General features: G+C 67.0%; 1 protein-coding gene across 1 annotated transcript in view; it reads right to left on the reverse strand.

The window, feature by feature from the left end:
- The window catches only part of FAM193B (family with sequence similarity 193, member B), a 10,702-nt gene that overhangs the window by 5,058 nt on the left and 4,508 nt on the right, over positions 1–1,136 (reverse strand). The window contains 4 exon segments of the mRNA XM_009326225.1: positions 13–150; positions 434–478; positions 481–618; positions 815–1,075. Coding sequence (XP_009324500.1) covers positions 13–150; positions 434–478; positions 481–618; positions 815–1,075 — 582 coding nt within the window.

A 1,136-nucleotide genomic window follows, 5' to 3' on the forward strand; every position in this document is an offset into this window, starting at 1 on the left:
TGGGGGGGGGGGAGCCGAAGGGCCCCGGATGGGCAGGCGTCTGCTTGGAGGGGATCAGCGCTGGTGGCTGGGAGGGGAGGCCGGTGGGACTGTTGGGAGGAGCAGTGAGGTCTGAGTGCTGATGATGCTCTGAGGAGTGGAAGGCCTCACCTGCAGAGGGGCAGGAGCAGAGACGGTCAGACACCGGCTGTCCCGTGCAGGCCAGGGCCAGGCTCGGAGCCACCCACCACCTCTGCACAGGCCGCTTCTCCGTGGGACAAACCCTGGCTAGAAGCCATCCCTGCTCGCAAGGGGCCTCGGCGGCACCCCATCTCCCCCGCAGGATTCAGCCCTGCCCCACGGAGAACAGAGCAAGGGGAAGGTGCTGGGGCAGCGAGGGCTGCATGGAGCAGCGGGCTGCGAAAAGAAGGCCGGCCCTGCCCCGGGCACGCACCTGGTGGGGTGGCCCTCCGGCACATGCTTTTGAACTGCTTCGGGTAGGCAGAGGTGAGCCCGGGGCGGCGCTGCTGGAGGTGGGGGAGGCTGCGTGGCTGTAGGGACAGGCCTTGAGCCCCGGCGCCACAGCAGGCGCCTGGCTGGTGCACTCTGGAGGGAGAGCGAGGCCGGGGTGCTTGTCGCCTGGAAGGAAAGCGGAGCTAGGGCCGGCTCCCAGCACCCTCTGCCTTTGCAAAGGGACCCAGGCATCCCTTTGGCACTGGCATTCAGAGGCCCAGCCTGCCTACCCCTGCCCACCAGTTGGGTGCCCACAAGGAAACCACCTAAGCCAAGGACCCGTCAGAAAGCTCTGCTCAACGCCACGGCCGGTTCAACTCACCTAGTGCAGCAGGGGGGGCCCCGAGGGGGCTGCCCTGTGCGGCCCCGTTGGTGTGCTGCGAGTTCCAGAGGCCAGAGAGCTTGTGAGCAGACAAGAAAGAGCTGGGGTCCCAGTCCCCTGAGTTCCCATGGCACGAGGAGGAAGAGGAGGAGGAGGAGGAGGAGGAAGAGGAGTGGGAGCCACCCCCACAAGACTGCGACTTGCAGGATGTGTGGGATAACGAGACCTGGCAAGGAAAACACACAGTGAAGCAGCAGCGGGCTGGGAGGGGAGGCCCTTGGCCCCAGGGCATCGGCACCAAGACCCCCCCCTCACTGCCCTG

This window comes from Pygoscelis adeliae, unplaced genomic scaffold, assembly GCF_000699105.1.
Source record: "Pygoscelis adeliae isolate BGI_AS28 unplaced genomic scaffold, ASM69910v1 Scaffold766, whole genome shotgun sequence".
NCBI classification, from domain to species: domain Eukaryota; kingdom Metazoa; phylum Chordata; class Aves; order Sphenisciformes; family Spheniscidae; genus Pygoscelis; species Pygoscelis adeliae.